Genomic DNA, 20,757 nt, shown 5'->3' with positions numbered 1-20,757 from the left:
AATATCTGGCCCTGTAACCTTGAGCAAGTTACTTAACCCCGATTGCTTTAAAAAAAAAATGCTATTTCCAGAGAAAGAACTAATGGAGTCAGAATGCATATCAAAGAATATTTCTTTACGTCTTTGTTTTCTTTCACTACATGGCCAACATGGAAATATGTTCTGCATGACTGCACATGTATAACAACCTGTCAAATTGCTTGCCTTCTCAATGAAATGGGAGGAGAGGAGAATCTGGACCTCAAAATTAAAAAAAATACAAATGTTTAAAAATTTTGTTTTTACACGTAACTGGGGAAGAAATAAAATATTAGTTTTGTTTTGTTTTGTTTTTTAAGGCACATTCAGTTGCCTTGAAGACCACAAGTGTGTTGGGGAAAGGTAGGAGGGGGAGCATTACCCTTCGAGGTAGTCTAAGCCAATTCAACAATATTATGCAGCACATTTAATCGGATCCTGCTATTCGTTTCCTCAGGCTGGGAAGGCCTGGAAGGAGTCCTGGGCAGTCAGCTCAGATACCGTAATACCGTAAAGCCCGAAACCGCCCCAGACTCCCAAGAGCAGCAAGGAACTTCAGGTCTACAGGAGGCGGGCCGAGGTAAAGTTCTTCCGGGATGGCGGGGAGGGGTGCCTGCGCGCGCCTGCGCAGTTCGCGTTACGACCCAGCCCTCTGGGAGCTGCTTTCAGTTCTACTGGAGCCTGTCGGCGGCGCTGGGGGCGGAGTTCTGGCGATGCCGGGGTTAGCGCTCCTTTCCGCCCCCGCACGGCGGGGAGTGTTTTGAGCTTTTTGCCTGAGGAGGCGGGGCGTTGGCCCGCTGGAAGCCGGCGACCGGGGTCCTACGGGCGAAATGGCGGCTACCTTCTTCGGGGAGGTGGTGAAGGTGCGGTCCCGAGCCGTGACCGAGGAGGAGGAGGAGGAGGAGGACCCCTGGACGCCCGATAACTTCGAGGACAGAGAAGTCCGGCGCGAGCTCGAGAGGAAAAGGTGAGGACTCCTCGGCCGTGCCGGGCCGGTCCCGCACCCGCGGGGGTGGGCCCTGCGGCCCGGGATTGGTCGGCGCCTTTCCTGGCTTTGCCGGAGGCTTCCACGTGCGCCCAGGCGGGGTTCCCCCTGGGGATGCAGGCCTGCGGGAGGACGGGTGACCGGTGGGAAACTTCCCCTCTGGCCCAGAACTCCTTTGTCAGCGTATCTTGGACTGCAGGTACCGCGCGTGTACTTCTGTCTATGTAGCTTGTGTGCTCACGTATGTCGCGCGTGGTTTCTGTGCGTATTGGTGTTTGACTTGTTCAGTCGTTTTGTGCAACTCCTCGTGACGCCGTGACTCCTGTGCGTCAGGCCCACGTTTAAGCATTTAATTCAGGGGCTGAAACACGGCTTTTTCTCCTTAGTTGTTTTTGCCCCTTTGACTTGCAGCGGCAAAATGAAAGTGATTTAGGAAACTGGGAGGTGACTTGGTGGATAGAGAACAGGGCCTGGAGTCAGGAAAACCGGAGTTCATTTTGGCCCCAGACACTTACTAGCTATGTGACCCTGGGAGAGTCACCTAACTTCTGCTTGTCTTAATCCACTGGAGCCCAATCACCCCAGTGCCTTTGCCTAGAAAACCCCACGGACAGTGTTAGTGTGTTATTAGTGTTAGTTCACCGGGTCGGTCAGCTGAGTCAGACTTGACTGAACCACAGCAGTACTTAGGTATGCTTTAAGCCCAGAAGAACCAGGCCCTTAAGATGCAAAAATTTTATTATAACCTCACTTTGAAATAAAAATGTTTATCATAACTCTGTTCTTTGTCTTAAGGATAGAAAACGTTTCTTCTAGGCGCGTTTCTTCGAGGCGGTCTTAAATCCCAGTCCTTAAGGTTTGCAAACAGCTTTACAAGTGTGTGGGATACGGAGACCCTAACCCAAACTAACTACTGGGAGACCTCTCAAAGCGAAGATAGAAAGTTTTATTAGAATCTCTCGAGAAGTGGGCGGTCCAATCGCTGGAACAATGCCCAGGAGAGGAGGCCAAGGTACAGAAGCAGAAACTGGGTTAAATAAGCAAGGGTTACACTCCCCTCCCAAACATTAACCTAATTATTACTAATGAGACTCTAATTTTGTTAGATAATATACATAATGCATGAGGTCCACTATGCAAGGGCAGTAACAATCTCAGAACACTGAACCCCCTTCAGTCCAACCTAGATGTGTCCTTATCTGGGCCTGAGTGTCCCAAGGTTGCTGTGTACTTTCTGATTGATCAAATCCACCTGCTGCTGCCAACATTACTTCATTTTTAATATTATCTAGTAAACTTAACCCTTTGCTACCTCAACTACCATTCCTTTCCCCAAACTAAAAACACTTCCAATTTGGTCTCGATAGTTAATCCAATCAATTGTATTAGTACTCAGTAGCTCTTACATTACCTTGAAATACACAATGACAAACAATACTGAACTTAGTTACAAAATACAAGGAAGTAATAAGAATGTCTATATGATATTCAGAATGGGAAAACTTCACTGCAGATCATTCCACACACAAGTAACCCATTTTATCCTCACCTGAACCCTGAGAAGTAGGGTCCTTATTTTACAGATAAGGTAGCTGAAGTTAAGTGAATTGCCTGAAATCTTACAGCTAAGTGTCTGAGGGTGAATTTGAACCCTGGTCTTCCTCACTTCAGTTACAGCACTCCTGCATATTAGCTGTGGAATAATCTGTTTCGATAGAATTAGGGTGCCCATAATGAGACATTAATAGTTACACAGCACTCTGTTAGACCATATCTGACGTCTTTTTTCCAGCTTTGCTGCCACATTTAAATAGAAATATTGACAGATGGGGTCATGTCCAAAGTAGAAGGAAGGAAATTAAAAGGATTAGTGGGTAATGATAGATATGCCCAGAAAAGATTATCGACAAAACATTTTTTAAATGTTGAGAAGAAAACAAAAACATAAAGGGTCCACAAATAGAGGTATTTTGTTACTGTCTTGTTAGAGGTAATGTTTCTTTAAAAAATATGTTGTGACAAGTTCACTGCTTTTTAAGTCTTTTTTCTTGTCCACTGTATATTTAAATATACCTGTTGGTGGTTTTTAATCTATTAAAAAAAGGAAGTTTTAAAAAAGAATTTATGGTAAGTTAAATGTTGAAACATTTTCATTAAGTCTAAGGAATTAAAGTTGACTTCTTAAACCTTACCATGTAGCAAACATTAAGCACTTACTGCATGAAGAACGATATGCTAGGGTTAGAGCATATTCAGAATTGGATAAGATATATAGGCCTTTGCTCTCAGTTTACAGACTGATATGGGGATGTTACAAACTCATATCTGTACCAGGGAAAAGGAATACTCATTTATATAGCACCTGCTATACTCCAAGCACTGTGCTAAGTCTTTTCTGCAGTTATTATCTTGGATGTGTTAAGTCTAGAACAAAGTACTTGATGAGGTTTGTTGAGGGAAATTTCTTCCTGAGTTGGTTTTGAATTGAGGGTCAGGGATTGAGTAATTTTGGAAATGGGGCAGTTAAATTGTACAGGACCCCTAAGTACCAAACTGAGGACTTTGAACTTCATAGCCAGCAGGAAGCCATTGGAAATTTTTGAGGAGAGGAATGATGGTTTTTGCATGAGTATGTGACTGGATATATGGGAATGTGGAAAGAATAAAACCAGGAAGCCCTATGATCCAGAACAGCTCTGGACTGAATCATGCCTGAATTCCTTTCTCGTAGGCTTCTAAGTACATCTGAATTTGATTCCTTTTTTCTGTTTTAAGCCAGAGATTCTTAAACATTGTTGTGTCATAGACCATTTTGGCAGGTTGGTGAAGCCTATGAACTCCTGCTCAGAATACTGTTTGTAAATGGATAAAATAAATGCATAGCAAAAGGAAATACAGTTATCAAAATATTTTTTTAAATCATTTCACATACTGCAGTTTAAGAAATGTTTTCAATTCTCTCTTGCAGCTCGTCTTTGTATTCCTTGGAGAAAATGAGGCTGCCAGGTCAGATGAACTTAAAACATTATATTACAGGAAAGGAGGTGGTTGTACGTACTACTCTCCACATTGAGACTCCCTGCTTTTTTCTGTGCAGTTCAGGTCCCTATCCTTATAGAAGAGTACTAACACTAATAGCCATTATCCTTACTCTCTTGGATACCTACCCTGACCAGTTTTTTATGGCACAGGAACTAAGAATTATTCTTACATTTTCAAATAAAGTTTTATTGAAACACAGCCAACATTTTGGAGCTACAGTTACAGAGTTGGGTAGCTAAAAGGTTATGACCATATATAGGTCACAGTGTATATGACTAAATATTGGTCATAGCACAATCACTTCACACTGCTGCTAGCTGCACCTCAAATCTCAGCAACTCAGTTATAACTTCACAGTATTTCAAATTTCAGGTATATTCTGTGCCTTGACACTTCATTTCTTTGTTTATTTTTAGTACTAATGCATACCCATTATGTCAAAACAAGAAAGGAAAGGGGAAAAAGGACAAAGATTGAAATTTTTCAGAACAAAAACTTCTCTCGACCATTGCAATCATATACTGAATGACTTTGGAAATTAGCTTTTGCTATAGATTTTGTAATGTTCCTTACTGAATTTAGTGCAAAATTACAAGCAAAACAGCGTCTATGTGTGAAACTTTAAACTGTAATGCTGTTAATTCAGCAATAGCTAATGTTATTTGAATCACAAATTATGTCAGGTAGTTTTATACGTATCTCAGTGCTGTCAAAAGTTAAAACAGAAAACAGATTTTCCATTCCCACATAAATTTGTAACAGATAAATTTTCTAAGTTCAGACTGTAGTACTAAGAAGGATATTTTGGACCTTGATCAAGTACTAAAGAAATTTCTGTATTTCAAAATCCATTTAACTGAAATCTAGAAGCTTCTTTCTAACCTTCAATTAGAAATTAGAATGTAATAGAATTCTAAAATACCTTCTAAGTAATAAATATGCTCAATTAAAATCATAAGTATAGGAATTGATATTAGTATTTTGTCAGTACCTATGTGTTAAAAGGTATTTCAGAGATTTAAATGTATAAAATTTCATTACAGATCAGCTTTAATAGATGAACATTTGCAATCAGTTTTGATTAAAGGGAGTAGTGACTGTTTTTTTTACTTTAATATTTCATTTTTCCCCAGTTATATGTAAAAACTTTAACATTCATTTTTTTTTTTTTAGAATTTTTAGTTCCAAATTCTCGCCCTCCCCCATCCCTGATACACTGTAAGTAATTTGATTATAGGTATTGATTATAGGTATACACAGTAGTGCAATCATTCAAAATCATATACCCCAACTTGTTCAACCATTTCCCAATTGATGGACTTCCTCTCAATTTTTAATTCTTTGCCATCAGAAAAAAAAGCTGCTATAAATATATTTGTACAATTAGGTCCTTTCCCCACTTTTTTTTTCTCTTTGGTATATAATCCTAGTAGTAGTATTGCTGCATTAAAGGGTATGTGTGTGGTCCCTACACTTCTGGCCTGTGCTGTGGGTCTGTGGGCAAGTACTCTTCTCTGCCCTGGAACTGTGACCTGCTACCCTGCAGCCACATGCTACTGGGTGGCTGGACTGCCCTTCACTCTCACCCCAGTGAGCCAGACCTTTCCTGCCAACCTTCCAAGTTGTCTTGGGCTGCAAAAATTGTTTCACTCCATCCTTTTGTTGGTTCTGCCACTCCAGAATTTGTTTTGAGGTGTTGCTTTGGGAGAGCTCAGGTGAATCCCTGACTTTACTCTCCACCACCTTGGCTCTGCCACCTCCATTGCCTCCAGAACCACAAATATTTTTTTTTTTTTTACTCTGGGCAAATTATTTAAAGTCTCAGTGATCTAGGTAACTTTTTAAGACAATAGTTTTTTATCTTGGAATCCCCTTTACACTCTTAAAAATTATTAAGAGCTTTTATAGAGGATAATATATATATATCCATTCTTTCCTTATTAGAAGTAAAACTGAAAAATTTTTTATCAAGTAATAACAAATCCATTACATGTTAAAGTAACACATTTTTATGAAAAATGACTTTTCCAAAACAAAATGTGAGAAGAGTGCCATACTCCCCCTGCCCTTTTTTTTTTTTTCCCAAATCTGGATTTTCATTTGCCTTCTGCATTCAATCTGTTGTGATAACATTGTTTTGACGGAAATCCAACCTCACTTAGGTAGTTGGAAAAAGGATGCATATTTGTGTACGTGTGCTGAAAAGAACCAGATTTTTTTTTAATCGTTTGAATGATTTAGTTCAGAGTATCATCATTGTTTTTGTCTCATGTTTTATTTTTTCCTCATGCAAAATATAATTTTATATTAGCCATATTGTTTAAAAAACAACAGTAATAAGAAGCAAGAAACATAAAGAAAGTAGAAAAAAGTATTATTAATCTACATTCAGAGTTCATCAGTTCTTTCCCTGGAGATGGATAAATCTCAAAGGTAATTTCTTCTGTGATCCTTTTATTTTGTTTATGATATGACCTTTTACAGCTAAGTAATGTGTTCATTGAAGTTTATTTTTATATATAGTGTTAGGTATTGGTCTGTACTAATTTTCTGCCAGACTGACTTTCAGATTTCCCACCAGTTTTTGTCAGGTAGTGAGACCTAAACTGCACTAGTTGGGGATCTTAGGATTTCAATTTATGTTACTCAGTTCTCCTGGATTTTGTGCATCAATATGTTCTGCTGATCAACATCTCTTTATTTTTAAATTTGTACTAGATTGTTTGAATGGTTACTGCTTTTTATTAGTAGAGATCTGATGTTGTTAGGCATTCTTCTTAACCTTTTTTTTTCCTTTTCCATTATTTGTCTTGAAATTCTTTGACCTTCCTCCTCTTGAATATTATTATTCTTTTTTTCATGCTCTATAAAGTAATCCTTTTGGTAGTTTGATTGGAATGACACTGGATAAATAAAGTTACTTAGTCAGTATTGTTGTTTTTATCATGTTGTCTTGCCATGAACAATTAGTTCCCAAATTATTTAGGTCTTTACTTTTCTAAAAAGTGTTCTCTGGTTGTATTTGTATAGTTCTAGCATGTGTTTTTATAAGTAGATTCCTTAATATTTTAAACATTCTGTAGTTATTCTTCCCACCAAGTTTTTGTTGTTAATATAAAGAAGTGATGATTTACGTGTTATTTTTTATTCTATAGTGTTGCTGGTTGTTTCTGTTAAGTTGAGGTAAAGTGATCTAAGTGTCAAAACTCATTTGGAGCGCTAACCCAGATTAAAATGTAATTGGGAAATGTTTAACAAAATAAATTAAAGTACAACACAACATAGATAATGTTAATTTGTGGTTTTCTAAGTTAGCATCCTGTCCGGATCTGTTTCTTTTTGAGTTTGTCAGGACTGCTCTAAACCATTATTATCATCTGGGGAAAAAATCATTTTTGTTTAATCTCAATTTCTTTTGTGTTATCATTATAGCTAGCATTCTAGCAGTATTGCAAATAACAATGTTGATACTGGGCATCATGACATCATTACTTTACCCCTTATCTTATTTGAAAGGCATCTAGCTTGTCCATATTAGATAAAATGCTAAATTTTGATCTTAGATGGCTACCGTTTACCATAATAAGAAATGATCTGTATATGTAATTTTCTCTGGTTTGGGTCTTCCTGTTTTAGGTATCGAGACCATATTTGTATCATACAGGAATTTGATTGGATACCTTCTTTTTCATTTTTTTCCAAAATTGTGTGATATCAGAATTAACTGTTCTTTGAATGTGTGATAGAAGTAATTTGGTAATTAATCTGATCCTGGAGTTTTTCTTTTGGGGGCTCTTGGAATGTGTATTTCTAGGATTGGATTATTAAATTCTTTGTGTCTTTTTTTGTTAATCTGGAAATTTTAGATTTGTGTAAATTTCCTTCATGCCATTTAAGTTGTTGGTTTTATTGGCAAATAGGGCAAAATAATTTCTAATATTATTTTCTGAATACCCCTTTTTTATTAAATAATTTGGTTTTCCTCCTTTAAAAATTAAATTTGGTATTGGTATTTACCTATTTTATTATTTGGCTTACCCCCCAAAAACCAACTAGTCCTAGTTTTATTTATTAATTCTCTGAGATGATTTCACTTCTAATTTTGTTAAAACTCTTCTTTCAGTTTATTTTGTTTTTATTTTTAATATTTTTTGTAATTGCATATTCAATTTATTGATTTCTTCTTTCTCTCTTTTGGTTATGACTGTTTAGAAATATAAATTTTCCTCCAAGGACTGCTTTGGCTACACCATATTTTGTCATGTTATATCACTGTCGTTGTCTTAAATGGAATTTTCCATTGTTTCTGTGATTTGTTAGGATTAAGTTATTTCATCTCCAATTGATTTTTAATCCCTTCTTCAATGTATTTTTATTGAATATAATTTGTAATGCATTGTAGTCAGTAAAGGATGTGTTTTGTATTTCTCTTTCTGAATTTGTTTTTTGTTTTATGAAAATACTGTGCAATGCTAAGAAATATGTATACTTTCTATTTCCAGAGGTCTGTGATTTCTAACTTTTCTAAAATCCCATCTAGTTCATTAACTTTCTTATTTTTTAAAATTAGATTAAGATCTATAATTTGGCTACTTCTTATGACTTACTTAGATTTGCTTTAAGTATTATCCATACTATTTTCTGAATTTATAGTAATTAGTTGTCTACCACTATCAGTACTATCACCATCAATTAACTGAGAGAAAGGAAAAAGAAAGCAAAAATCCCTATAATCAGAAGTCAACAAAACAAATCCGCAGGAGCCATGTTAAAAAATGTATGTCTCAACAAAAAAAAAAAATGTATATCTCTATAGCTTACATCTGTTACTTCTCTGTTAGGAAGTGGGTAACATGCTTCATCATATGTCCTCTGTTTGGACATATCTATTACTATAGTAATTAGCTATAATTACTATCATGAATGCACATATCATTACCATGACCTAACAACAACACATCCTTATGTTTGTTATAGCCACATTCAAAGTTCTTAAGTCTTTCGAAAAAAAAATTTATGATGCTTTCTTTTTATAAATGTTCTGTTTCTCACTATGCACTCTATGTAGGATTCTCTGAAATCGTCTTTCCTCATATCCTTTTTTGAAACTGATTTTTAAAATTCATTTTGTTAAAGGACAAACACCCCTCTCCCCACCTCAAGGATAAGAGGAGAAAAACAAAACATTTTTCAAATATGTATAGATAGGAGAAGCATAGAATTAGCCATGTCCTCCCCCCCACTCCTTGGCTTAATGCCCCCCTCAAAAAAAGCAGGAAAAAGAAAATACAATTTATACATCCATCAGTTCTCTATCTGAGAGGCAGATAGCATGTTTGTTTCATTGTGAGTCTGTTGGAATTTTGTTGATCAGAGTTACTAAGTCTTTCAAAGTTTTCCCTGTGTATTTTAGAAAAAAGATCTTTATCAGAGAAACCTGTTGCAAAGATGTTTTCAGTTTCCTGCTTTTCTAATTTTAGCTGCATTGTTTTAGTTTGTGCAAAAACTTAAATTTTATATAATCAACATTATCCATTTTATATTATGTGAACCTCTCTAATTCCTGTTTAATCCTGAATCCTTCCACTATCCATCAATCTGAAAGGTAATTTCTCCCACGCACCCCTAATTTGCTTATGTCATTCTTTATTTCTAAATAATATGCCAATTTTCAGCTTATCTGACCATGTGGTGTGAGATCCTCATCTATGCCTACTTTTTGCAGTGCTATTTTCTAGTTTTCCCAGTAGTTTTTGTCAGATAATGGAGTCATGCCCCAGTAGCTGCCGTTTTGGGGTCTATCCAATACTAGATTACTGTGGTTGTTTGTTTTTGTATATTGTATACCTAATATGTTCCACTGATCAATCTCTTTGTTCCTTACCCAGTACCAAATTTTGATGACTCTATAGCTTTGTTTGATATCTGATACAGCTAAACCTCCTCCCTTCTTTTTTTTTCATTGATTTGCTTGATATTCTTGACCTTTTGTTCCTCAAGGTGGATTTTTTCTACCTCTATAGAGTAATTCTTTGGTAATTTGATTGGTATAACACTGAATAAGTAAATTAATTTGCTTGTGTTCATATCATTGCTGTGTATGTCTTGGTAGGTAGGTAGACTCCCAAATATTTTATCCAGTCTGCAGTTATTTTAAATGGAATTTTACTTTCTATCTCTTCTTGCTAGATTTTGTTGGTAATAAGCAGAAATGCTGATGATTTCTGTGGATTTTTCTTATATCTATATCCTATAATATTGTTGAAGTTGTTAATTATTTCACTTAGTTTTTTTTAGTTAACTCTGAGTTTCTCTACATAAACAGTCATATAACTTACAAAAAGTCATTGCCTATGCTTATTTCTTCTGTGTTTCTTTCTTATCTCTATGGCTAACATTTCTATATCTAACAATATTGAATAGTATTGGGATAATGGGCATCCTTGATCTTATTGGAAAGACTTCCTATTTCCATTATTAATTAAGCATTATTAACAATCTTGGTTTTGGATAGATACGACTTATTTTAAGGAAAGCTCCATTTATTCCCATGCTTTCCAGGTGTTCTTAACAGGAATGGATGGTGTATTTTGTCAAAAGTTTTCCTTATCTATTGAAATAAACATGATTTTTGTTGTGGGGGGGGTAAATGTTATTGGTAAGGTCTCTTATGCTTATAGTTTTTCCAATATTGAATCAGCCCTGCATCCCTGGTATAAATCCAGCCTACTCATAGTATATGATCTTTGTGATACATTGCTGTAAACTCCTTGCTAGTAAAAATCTTTTGCATCAGTATTCACTAGGGGAAAAATGTATGGTTTTCTTTCTGTTTTGCTTCTCCCTGGTTTATGTCTCAAGACCATATTTATGATAGAAGAAATTTTGTAGGACTCCCTGATGTATTTTTTCAAAATAGTTTATGTGGCATTGGAATTTGTTCTTTGAATGTTTGTTCAAATTTATTTGTAATCTATCCAGTCCTGCAGTGTTTTGTTTTTTTGTAGGGAATCTCATTTGTGACTTGTTCAGTTTCTTTTTGTAAGATATGGTTATTTAAGTGTTCTCTTTCCTTTTCTGTTCTCTGGTCTGTTTCCCTCTTTTGAGAAAGTTTTAGAAATATTCATCTGTTTAATTTAGATTGTCAGTTTTATTGGCATATAGTTGGGCAAAATAGTTTCTAATAATTGCATTTATTTGTGCTTCTTTGCTTTTGAATTCACCTTTTTTATTTTTTGATACTGATAATTTGGTTTGTTTACTTTTCAAAAAAATCAAATTAGCCAGTGGTTTATTTTATTGTTCCCCCTCCCCAAAAAAGCTCCTAGTTTTATTTATTGGTTTATTGTGTTTTTTTTTTTTTTATTTTCAATTGTCTTAATCTCTTTCATTTTCAGACTTTCCTTTTTTGATGTTCATTTGGGAGGTTTTAATTTGTTCTTATTCTAGTTACATTTAGTTGCATTTTATGGTGCAAATGGTTAAGGAATATCTGGTTTAAGTCCTGTCCCAAATATTTTACCAGCTTTGTCCTTGTGAGCAAGGCACGAAACCTACCCTCCCACCCCACCCCCGCTTCAAGCTATGTGTATCATGGGGTTAATATTAGTTATCTTACCTGCTTACATGGTGTGTTGTGATGAAAGTCCTTTGTGAATATGTTGTGTAAATGGTTGCTTTTATTATAGCACACTATTTGATGATAATGATAATGCTGCCTTAATATCACTTCTTTCTTATTAACAGAGAAGTAGAGGTCCTTCGGACACAGACAAACCTATCTTTGGAAATTCCTCTGCTAGAGCAGTATCCATGTTGCAAGTTTATAATGGCCGTAGGACATAATGCAGTAGGTAAGTAAAAGTGCAACAAACTAGATATTTTGAAAATTATATATATGTATATATATGCACATGTGGGTATAAAATTACTTATGCATTCATTATAAAATTATTCTGTATTTACAATATGAATTCTCCATCATACACAGAAGATATTTTTCTATCATTATACATCCCATTACTTTCTCATTATGTGTATTTCTTATCTCTGTCCTTTCCATAAATCTTCTGATAAGGATTCGCTCTCCACATATTGGAGGTTTTCCTTGTGTTTTTTAATTTCTTGTTAGCTAAATATGCATCCATTGGCCAGGGTTTCTTAAGCTTTTTTGTCATGGATCCCCTTGGCAATGTGGTGAAATAGGCTTTTCTTGGTTAAATAATAAATATTAAATAAATTAAATAATTTAGCATTTCCTTCAATGCTAAATTTTAATTAGAGATTAATAAAAATAACTCTTTCTTTCCCAGTTCACAGAACCCCCTGAATTTATTAAGTGTCAGCTATGTGCCAGGTACCATGCTAAGTGCTGAGGATATGAATAAGAAAAAGAAAGAAGTCTTTTCTCTTAAGGAGCTTACAATCTAATAGAAGACAATATACAAAGGGAAACTGAAAAGAGAGGGCGACAGAGGGTACCCAGAATGAAAGCATCATTATGATAATGGTAGAATTGAAACCAAGCAAAATAGCTTGGAGCAAATGAAATAATAGCTAGGATTTTGAACTTTATATAAAGGGAGACTGTGGGAGAGATTGGGGTTTTTTTTTGTTTTAGGTTTTTTTTTGATGATGAGTGGTAGTGTTTCTTCTTCATTAATGAATGGCCAATAATAGATGAGGCAAGAATACCATAGGTAAAGCACTGTTATATCAAGAATTTCTTTATTAGGCTGTCCAACTGTAGTATCGAATTATGCCTATTTGACTAACTCCTTTCCTTTTTCCCTTTGCTCACGTAGTTTATATTTGCTAATGTACTGTTCCTTACATCTATCATGTGTCTTTTCATTGTCCTTTGGAGTTCCTGTAGTTTGAATTCCTTTGAAATTATGGCATTCTGTAATTAGGGGAATATAGTATAATGGAAAGTTCGCTGTATTTGGAGTGAGAAGACAAGATTGAGAGCCACCATTTTAATAAAGGGGTTGATGACAAAATGGAAGTTACATTGGTCTTTAGTTTCTCCCCCAATTCTCCCTTAGGTTCCTTGACCCAAATAATTAAACCTGTCCAAAAATGGAATAGGCTGCCCTGGGGTGGCACTGGGTTCCTTACTGTTAAGCAAAGACTGCATGTAGGAGCCTTGCCTCCAATAACTTTCTCTCCTATTTGCAGTTGCTTCACTCCAAAGATTTACACAAGTTTGTTTCTCTAAACTGTACATTAAAGAATTGGGTTCAACATGGTAATTTGCACATATTTTTATCCCCTAGTTAAATAATATAGCCTTAGTTGTATAGCCATATTAGATATGTTTGTAGAAGAGATCCTTGTTCATGCATGTTGATTGTACTAGAAGACCACTGAAATCCCTGCCAACTTCCCAGTTTTATGATTGCCTTTCTCAGCCAAGAAGAAGAGTTCCTATTTCAGTTATGCAGGCATACTCTTTAATGACTCAGTGCTGTTTTCTTTCTGAAAGTTGGAGTGGTGTTATATAGCTAGAAGAATATATTTTCTACCTGAAATGTCAAGTTTACCAGAAAGAGTAGAGGTTGCATGTGACCCTCACTAGTAACCCTGAGTACTTTACCCGGAAGTTCGGGAAAGAGGGAAGAATCACTAAATTTCAAAGATTGTATAGGTGTCCCTGAAGACTTACTTAAAGACCTTTCAGTGAGAGAAGGAACCTTTTTTTGTTGTTTTGAGAGTGGTCTTATATTTAGAACTTAGAACTATTTTCTTCCTTTGTAGAAAAGTTGTGAGATGATGGTTGACCTTGTCTGCATAATCATCTAGGAATTGTAGAATATCAGAACTGAACAGGCCATTAGGGATTATCTTCTCAGACTTGTTCAATTTTCAGACGAAGACCCAGACCTCATGGTGATGAGATCACTGCACTGAACTAGAACCTAGGTACCTGGACTTAAGTCCATTGCTGTTTCTAATGTTTAATCATATTTCTCATGTTTTGGCTTATACTAAATAAATTATTTAAATATTTTAAAATCGCTTTTATAGTGTAGTAAAATACAACAAAGTTATAAAAGTAGTAATTTGTGTTAACTTTTTCTTCCTAGCATTTTTGTCTTCATTTGTTCTGAATTCAGAAACCTGGGAAGAAATTGGATCTACTAAGCTATGGAATGAATGGTGCAGAACAACCGATACAACACATCTTTCCCCAACAGATGCTTTTTGTGTGTTCTACCGTCTAAAGTCAGATCCTACTGTAAGTGAGATATATGTTGAAATGAAATTTTAAGTGCAGTTTAATAGAAGCACAGACTGAGTTTGTACAAGAAATCTTATAGATGATCTAGTTTTAACATTTTTTGTTTTATAACCAATAAGGAAACTAAAGTTCAAAGAGATTTTGTAACTTACTAATGGTCTCACATCTAGTAGTTGAGCTTACACATTATAAGTTTGGATTCTGAATGTGTATGTGTACAATCCTGAAATTCTAGTTCATTATAAGATAAGGTTTTTGGTTGTTGAGTTAATCAAGCAACTCAGGATTATGGATGCCTCCCATCCATATACATACATCAGAATCATTCAAGATTCCTTGGAAATTATAGCAGTAGAAATAACCTTAATTAGTGAACTTCGAGTCATAAACATTAGGCAAGGTGAAAAAAACAGGAGATGTATGTTTGACACAGGGGTTCACTGCAATAGAAGAATCTGGTGCAGAGTCCAGGTTGAAGAGAGAATCTTTGTGCATGCAGCCTCCAGTTGCATCAGATGTACATGACATTGTGTTAATTGTATCAAATCCCATAACATTACATAGCCTCCTGGAAGAGATATGTAATGACTCAAAGGATTAAAACAGTAAAGATCCTATTGGATGAGCTTTGGGATATTGCAAAGTTACTTTTATGACTCCAAGCTTCCCAGGAAAGCAAAGTCTCATCTCTTAAAATATAGCATCCTGCAAGGGGTGTAGAGATAATCTAGTCCAGACAAGTGATGTGACTTGCCACTCTTGCCTGATGGCAGAGTTGGGATTTAAATCTAGTCCTCTGACTCCAAATCCAGCAATGCTTTTATCCCCTCACTAACTGTTAGCTTTTAGCTTCAGGTATATTACAGATTTTATTCCTCTATTAATATTGATAAATAAGAATTGACAATATAAGAAACAGAATGCAAACAGTCAACTTTTGTTGGGGATATGGTTGCTTCAGTGCATACACACACAGTTAGTATTTAGTGCACAAGTATATCTAGAACTTTGTTTCTACAACGAAGCCATTGGCATCATTAGTTTATTTTAGTTGCCATGCCAGTTGAAAAGTGTATTGTTGTTCTGGCATCAGTCATACTTTGGAATTTAAAATGTATCCCTCTGTTGATTTTCTCTTGATTCCTTACTGTTCCTTTAAAACAAAATAAATAATCCCATTGGCATACTGGAGAACAAATACAAAATGTGTATATATACATATATATTTGGCAACTGTATTTGTTGTAGTTCTATGTTCATGAGATTACATGACATGAATAAGTGGTTTAACAAAATACTTTGAATTTGTTTAGGTTTTCCTGTGCCAGTGCAGCTGCTATGTTGCTGAAGATCAACAGTATCAGTGGATTGAAAAGGTAAAATTATAGGGAAAAAATAGAGAGAGTTATATAAATATATTTTTTTCTTACACATTTACTGTTTACTCAGCATTGTGCTAGGGCCAGTGGAGATAAAGAAATAAAGGCATGGTCTTTGACCTTAAAAGAGTTTTTTATTTTCATTATGAAAACAAGACCAATAATTTTAGTATAATATAGTGGGGAGAATTACCTTTTTGAGTAGTGTTACATTTCCTAATTGAGAGCTTGCTGAAAATATTTTTGTTATTTGCATTTTTGTTTTTTTTAAGACTATGATAGAATAAGGAAATTAGTATCTTCAAATCATTTGTATAATAGTTTTGCTTTGGGGGGGAGGCAGTAGGGGTTAAATGACTTGCCCAAAGTCACACAGCTAGGAAGTGTGTCAAGTGGCTGAAGCCATATTTGAATTCAGGTCCTCCTGACTCCAGGGCTGGTGCTCTATTCACTGTGCCACCTAGCTGCCCCTCATATAATAGTTTTTAAAAATCCTTAAATTTAATATTAGTTATTTACTATGTGCTTTGTGATCCATAAGTGTTAGAAATTTTAACGTTAGAAATTTAAGAGTCTATAGAAATCACTTGTTTCAACTTGACTCATCTTCCAGATGAAATAATTGAGACACCCAGAGTAGTTAAATGACACGTCCAAAATCATAGTACCGAAAGTACAGACCTCTAAAAGGTTATAACCTTTTTTTATATAACTCTAAAAGGTTATAACCTATCTTTTAGAAAAAGAAAATTAGTACACATCAAAAACCATACTTTTCATAGTGACAGAGAAGAAATATATGGCTATGTAAACAAATATAGCACATACAACTAGGTACACAATAAATTTTGTCCTTTTTCTGACAAAATATTATAATTATGCTTATGTTATTAAAAATTAATTTTCTATGTCAGGTTTTCGGTTCTTCCCCAAAGAGAAATTTACAGATAACTATTCTTACATCTCGTCATGTGACTGACTATAAAACTCCAGAATCCAGTTGCAACCTTCCTTCTCCCTTCCTGAAAGCCCTAAAAACACAGAGTTTCCAAGATGCTGCCTGCTGTACACTCTTAGAACAACCAAATATCGTACATGATCTTCCTGCTGCAGGTGATTTTTTAAAATACAATTTTTAATGATTTTTTGTTGTTATTTCTAGCTTCATAGCCCAGGAATGTTCTGTTGTTTGATCTCTTGAAGTATGTTGAGTAATGGGAAGTAATTGATTATTAAACCTTAGTACCTTATGTGCAAACTGATCTTATGGTCTAGTTTGGATAAAATTAACTGTAATATTCACTTATGAGAATTTAGATTTTACAAAAGGGACCTTTATGATAGTGTTGAGCTGAAAGGAGCGAGACAAAAGATCCCCAAGAGTAAAATTTGGAAGTGGAGTTTATTACTGCAGGACTGCTGGGGTCACATATCCAGATCAGACAGTAGTTGGCATGGACAGTTTTTAAAGTGATTCCGTAAGCCAAGACTACAATCAGCGATTTGACAGTGTATATTTGAATTACCCTAGGCTGAGGGAAAGGGAACCTAGAATGGTCAGAGATGGGGAAAATCCTGTGGGGGGTAGGGGACAGGGGAGAACGGGGAAAACTCAACAGGGATTTTACCCTAGGCTGAAATTCCTGCTCATGGATCAGTTGGGGGAGGGAAAAGTGGAGTCATGCTCAACAGTAGTAAAATTTACTCATCTCTAAGTCTTTTATTTATTTCCCTGTACACATTTTTCCCTAATAAAATATAACGTGCTCTTTGAGGGAAAGGGAAAGACTGCTTCATTTTTGCTTTTTTATCCCCACTTATCTTGAGGTTTACTGGCTAGACTGACCCTCTCTCCCTCCCTCCTTCCTTCTTTCCTTCTTCTCAAAACCTTAAACCCAATTCAGTTTGAAAATCATAGAATGGAACGCCACAATAGGTCCCTGCCCAAGCTCCACTTAGTGGCTATATTTTGGCCCCTCCTGGCTTAGAATGAATGTCACTGCTAAATGTTTTCTTTAGAACAGCAACCCTGAGCATCTTCCCCTCCCAACTTGATTTTTTTTTTTGTTCTGTCTTTTTTGCTAATTAAAGAGGCCATCCAAGGGCTGCTAGGTGGCTAGGTGGCGCAGTGAGTAAAGCTCGCTGGCCCCAGAGTCAGGAGGACCCGAGTTTGGTTCTGGCCTCAGACACTTAACACCCACACAAAAAAAACTAGAGTAAACTTGGGCAAGTTACTTAAACCCAATTGCCCTCCAAAAAAAAAAAAAAGAGGCCATCCCTTGACTTACTTCTTAAACAGGCCTCTTCACTGAATGGGCCATTACCTTACCCTAAGTGAGTACTTGAAAAGACCTTAGCCTTAAAGGATCAGGCTTTCCCAGTGCATCTTAGGTCATCTCCAGTCATCCTGATGAATATCTGGTCTCTGGATCCAGATGGCCCTGGAGGAGAAAGTGAGGCTGGTGTCCTTGCACAACCCTCCCTCACTCAAATCAAAATCAACTCCAAGTCATGTCATCATTTTCCTGATGCCATGGCCCTCTTCAAGACTGAAGACCAAACACAACCTATGAGTGAGTAGTAGCTCCTCTCCTCTCCATTCCTCTTTCTCATCTTTACCTGGGGGTGCTCTGCCCAGGGGAAGGTACATTTTGATGGCCAAAAGCTGCCTTTTTTCATTTGGGTTTACAGGCTAGATTTCTTTCTCAAAGACTAAGCCCTAAACCCAATTCACTCTGGAGCTCATGGATTGAATAATAGGTCCCTGCCCTCCTAGCACAGAGTGAATATAAATACAAAATAGTAACTGTTTGTCTTTTAGCCAGGAACCCTGAGGGTCTTCCCCTCCCAGTTTGATTTTTTTTTTTTATTAAAGGAGCCATCCTTTGAGTAACTACTTAAAAAGACCTATTCAATGAATGGGCATTATCTCACAGGAAATAAGAACTTGAAAAGACCTTAGCCTAAAAGGGCCTGGGTCTCCCATTGCATCCTGGGCCATCTCTAGTCATCCTCCAGTCACTGGACCCAGATGGCTCTGGAGGAGAAAGTGAGGCTGGTAACCTCACTTTCACAGCCCTCCCTCATTCTGCAAGTCATGTCATTTCCTGATGAACCAGGCTATGCTTCTCTTCAGAAACAAAGGACAAACCCAACACATAACAACAGCCTTTTATCCCCAGCACCTGGCACCATTCATGGAGATACTTTTAAAAATGCTTATTGGCTAATTTTTTAATTTGATATTTTGAGTAAAGTAGCCTATTTTCATTACTTAAACTGACTTTTAACAAATATAAATTGTGTTCATTTGTTGTCCTTTTTTTTAAATTTCCAGATTCACATTTTGTTCTTTTGATTTACTGTGCACAATAGAGACTTCCCATGCATTGGCTTTTTAAATCATGATAACAAAATTTGAATTTTGATACCTCTAAGACTATGGTGCTAATTAGAGTTTTGTGAAATACTTGTCTACTAACAGCTACACTGGTGAGGCTAATATGTTTTAATTAGTTTATTGGTTGCTGTCAGATGTTGAATTTTGGTTTTAGCTTTAAATTTTAGAGTACCTTATTTGTTGTTGAGTTGTTTTCAGTCATGTCCAATCTTCATGACCCCGTTTTGGGTATTCTTGGCAAAGATACTGGTTTTGCCATTTCCTTCTCCAGCTCATTATACACATGAGGAAACTGATGAAAACAGGATTAAGGGACTTGCCCAGAGTCACACAGCTGATAAGTGCCTGAGGCCAGATAGGAACTCTGGAAGATGAGTCTTCCTTGACTCCAGAACCAGCACTCTATCCTCTGTGTCACCTAGCTGCCCCCACAGTATCTTATAACTATTGGTAATTATGCCAGAATATTACTGTAGTAAAGATTACCATTTTCTATTCACTGAAACTGCCATTTAAATCTCTAATTGGAGTCATTGATTGTTAATGAACTTTAAACTGCATTTTTAAAAGAGGATCGTAGAAATCATCTACTTGTACAGTGCCATCATTTTACAGAGGATAAAAATCTTTAATAGCTTGTTCTTGCCACTTAGCATTTGTATTAGACACTGGCATCAGTCAGTGAAGGCCAAGGAAATGTAACCTAATTTTAATACTTATTTCCACTAAAACTTAAGAGTATAAATGTGCTGGGAAAAGTATATATTCTAAAGTAAATTGAAATTATTTCAGTTGTGGTGTGTGTGTGTGTGTGTGTGTGTGTGTGTATATATGTATATGTATATACCACAGAAATAACTGAGATTTCACTGACTTGCCTTTAGTATCTATAAGGTTTACTTTTAATTGACTTTTTAATTTCATTCTTTTTCATTCTTCTTCTTTGCTCCTAGTTTTGAGTTACTGCCAAGTGTGGAAAATTCCGGCAATTCTATACTTGTGTTACACTGATATAATGAAACTAGACCTAGTTACAATTGAAGCTTTCAAACCAATACTTGGTTCACCAAGCTTGAAAGGATTAGTTAAGGTAAGTTATTTGCTTGCTTATGTGATAAAAAGGTATAGCAGCCCAAGCTAAGTTATTTCCTTGCTAAAGATAATCTTCCTGTTCCAAATATTTAATTTGTTCATTCTATATTTTTTGTGCATCTTTTTTTCTTAATAGCAGTTTAACACACACACATAAACATACATATATATTTGTATGAAATGTACAGTTAACCCACAAGTAGTCTTTCTCTCTCTTTTTTCTTTGACATGCACTTTCTAGTTCACTTGTATTAAAAACAACTTACTTCACAATGTTTGTTCGAATATTGACTTCAGGTGTCTTGTTCCAGTATCATCTGACATACTCTTAAAAATCAACTCAGCAGCCAATAGTGTATACAGCTAATCGTGTCTTCATCAAAAAGCATTTAATTGTGCATGGGCCTGAACTTTGACTCATTTTCTTACTTGTGGAAAAAGAAGAAAGGCAGCATAGTACAATTGAAAGAATGCTAGTTAGTCAAAGTATCTGATTTCAAATCCCAGCTTTGCTACTTCCTTGTCTCTGTGACTTTGGACAAGTCAGTTAATCTCTCTGGGACTTAGTTTCATTATTTGGGGGGGAAGGGTGGTGAAT

General features: G+C 35.9%; 1 protein-coding gene across 4 annotated transcripts in view; it reads left to right on the top strand.

The window, feature by feature from the left end:
* The first annotated feature begins 665 nt into the window (after positions 1 to 665).
* The window catches only part of PSMG1 (proteasome assembly chaperone 1), a 29,912-nt gene continuing 9,820 nt past the window's right edge, over positions 666 to 20,757 (top strand). Inside the window, exons 1-8 of one of the 4 annotated variants that reach the window (XM_069074841.1) lie at positions 999 to 1,202; positions 3,972 to 4,009; positions 5,219 to 5,263; positions 11,792 to 11,898; positions 14,134 to 14,285; positions 15,602 to 15,664; positions 16,582 to 16,780; positions 20,021 to 20,157. In XM_069074841.1, the coding sequence (XP_068930942.1) occupies positions 11,874 to 11,898; positions 14,134 to 14,285; positions 15,602 to 15,664; positions 16,582 to 16,780; positions 20,021 to 20,157 (576 nt within the window). In that variant the 5' untranslated portion in view covers positions 999 to 1,202; positions 3,972 to 4,009; positions 5,219 to 5,263; positions 11,792 to 11,873. The other 3 variants (XM_069074842.1, XM_069074840.1, XM_069074839.1) reach the window with 3 other exon arrangements.

This window comes from Petaurus breviceps, unplaced genomic scaffold, assembly GCF_028583685.1.
Source record: "Petaurus breviceps papuanus isolate PSGF00001 unplaced genomic scaffold, PetGlider_PUasm1.0 90897, whole genome shotgun sequence".
NCBI lineage: Eukaryota > Metazoa > Chordata > Mammalia > Diprotodontia > Petauridae > Petaurus > Petaurus breviceps.
The sequence above is the reverse complement of the archived record's forward strand: the minus strand, read 5'-3'. Positions and strand labels throughout refer to the sequence as shown.